Genomic DNA, 2,125 nt, shown 5'->3' on the forward strand with positions numbered 1-2,125 from the left:
GGTACTTATTTCTAGTGGCAGATAATTAAATCACACTATCCTCAAGTAACTGGATACTAATTTTTTGTCCCCACTCTCCCACCCCAATATAGGTGTACTTTCTAGACCTTAAGATGTTACTTTAAAAGAAATTCTCCTTACTAGCATACTTTTATTTTTCTCAGTACTTAAAAAAAAAATGTTATCTGCAACAATGAGTCATCAGCCACTGCAGCTCTACACCATCCAGGTCTTTCCCTGTCTCTGTAGCTCTTCAAAAGGAGACTATCTTTTAATGACACATAAATCCCTGCACTGCATGGCTGCAAAACATAATTGATTCTGCCCTTTTTATGCTTAATGAAACACCTTGCACACAAGAAGGGTCTGAGCCTCTCTGTGCCTAAGTTAGAAGAACAGCCCACGCTGTTTTCCAGTTCTTTTCCAGTTCTACTCTATACTCTCGAGGCTCATTCGTATGAGGTCTGCTGTTACTGCTTCAGAATAGATGTCTTACAACAAGCCAGTCACGCGACAGAAAACTCACAATCAACCACCTGTATGAACAGTCTCCTTAACTTTTAAGAGTGTGGAATTTTTTCCAAGTTCTTGGCAGGAAACCACTTATTTTTACTTCCTAAATTTAGCTGTCATACAAGGGTAATGAATCTCAGCTGCAGCTGCTCAATCTAATTTTCCTTTATTAGAAAAACTTTTCATATTTTAACACATATTTAAACAACTTATTACAAAAAATCACTCCAAAGAGAATCTCAAAAAGTACCTTTCCTGAGGTTCTATTAAAAACAACAACTACATTTAAGAGAAATTATTTACCTCCTCTTTAGACTGGCCAATTATATTAACCCTACCCGAGTCTTAAAACCAAACACCTCCTTTTAAAAAGTTACCACTACTATAAATGCAATTTCCTTGATTTAATTATAAAATATATGCATCAACAAGTGAAGAATGAAATATAGACGGTCTCTCACCTGTTTAGGGGTAACCCCAGGCATGCGAATATCCATGGCAAAATCTGACGAATCAATTGGAATTACTGGTCTGGAGGCACCAAGACATTCATTGGGGAATGATCTGGTAGTTTCTTTAAACCTTAAAAAGGAAGACGATCTCAATTTCAATATCCTTGGGCATAACAGAGTCTTTACATAAGAAGGGCAATGAAAGAATTCTATGATTTTAAGACTAAGGATTACTTACTGGTTGAGACTGGATCAAAACCCTAAAGATGTGTTGATCATACATTACTTTAAGATATACTCAGAACTGCATTTTATTGTCCAAGAACATTGTGTACTGAATTGGTCAACAGAATCCAAACAGCAAGCAAGGCACTTTAAACCTCAATTTGATAAAAACTTGTTAAAATATGTGAATTACTAGAAAATGATAGCCTAGTGTTAACAAATCAGAAATTCACCCTCCCGGTAAAAATCTTGGCACTGTTGTGGGAGTGTATCACTACAGCGAAAAACAACAACAAGAATCTTGCCAGGCAGAGTTGTCTGAATTCAGAAGGGAAAAAAGACTGCGATGTGAATCACAAATGTACAAGGGCATACATATTTAATAGGGTAACTATGAGGAGGCGTGTGTACACAGCGCAGTGTTTTCTTGTGAGCTAGTACAGACTGGTGGGGTTCGCACCACCACGGATCTGTCCTTCGAGCTGTTATAAACAAGGGAGCATTCCAGCCCAGACGACTCGGTTGCCGTGCTGAAATATCTCCCCGAGAGGGAGCGCTTCGTAATGGAAATCACAACTTCTAGCAGGAGTTTTCAAAGCCAGGGCAGCCCGGCTACAGCACCGTGGGGCTTGTGCCATGAGGGGCGCTTCACCAGAAGTTACCGCGCCGCAAGCCAGGTCGTGTCGGCAAAGTAAATCAGCCGTGTGCGTTTCTCCAACCAGAAGGTTCGGAAAAGTGGTGGCATTTCCAAGCAGCAGGCACCGAAAACACCCAAACAACACGGCCTCTGTTAAAACACAAAACACCCCCCAGAAGACACCCACCTCTTAAAGACCGACAGTGGGCTTCTGTAACCCAGACAGCCGCTTGGAAGCACGAGCAGGAGGGCTAGCAGGCGGAGGACGCGGCCGGCCATGTCCGCGCGGGGAGGGCGG

General features: G+C 41.7%; 1 protein-coding gene across 1 annotated transcript in view; it reads right to left on the reverse strand.

The window, feature by feature from the left end:
- PAM (peptidylglycine alpha-amidating monooxygenase) overlaps positions 1 to 2,119 on the reverse strand; it is a 212,829-nt gene extending 210,710 nt beyond the window's left edge. Inside the window, exons 1-2 of the mRNA XM_045285191.1 lie at positions 2,015 to 2,119; positions 975 to 1,095 (exon numbers count right to left, since the gene is read on the reverse strand). Coding sequence (XP_045141126.1) covers positions 975 to 1,095; positions 2,015 to 2,106 — 213 coding nt within the window. The 5' untranslated portion in view covers positions 2,107 to 2,119. The remainder of the gene's footprint in view (positions 1 to 974; positions 1,096 to 2,014) is intronic.
- Positions 2,120 to 2,125: the final 6 nt, after the last annotated feature.

This window comes from Echinops telfairi, unplaced genomic scaffold (genome assembly GCF_000313985.2).
Source record: "Echinops telfairi isolate 266 unplaced genomic scaffold, ASM31398v2 ScPeMD7_7469;HRSCAF=8507_1, whole genome shotgun sequence".
Classification (NCBI taxonomy): Eukaryota; Metazoa; Chordata; class Mammalia; order Afrosoricida; family Tenrecidae; genus Echinops; species Echinops telfairi.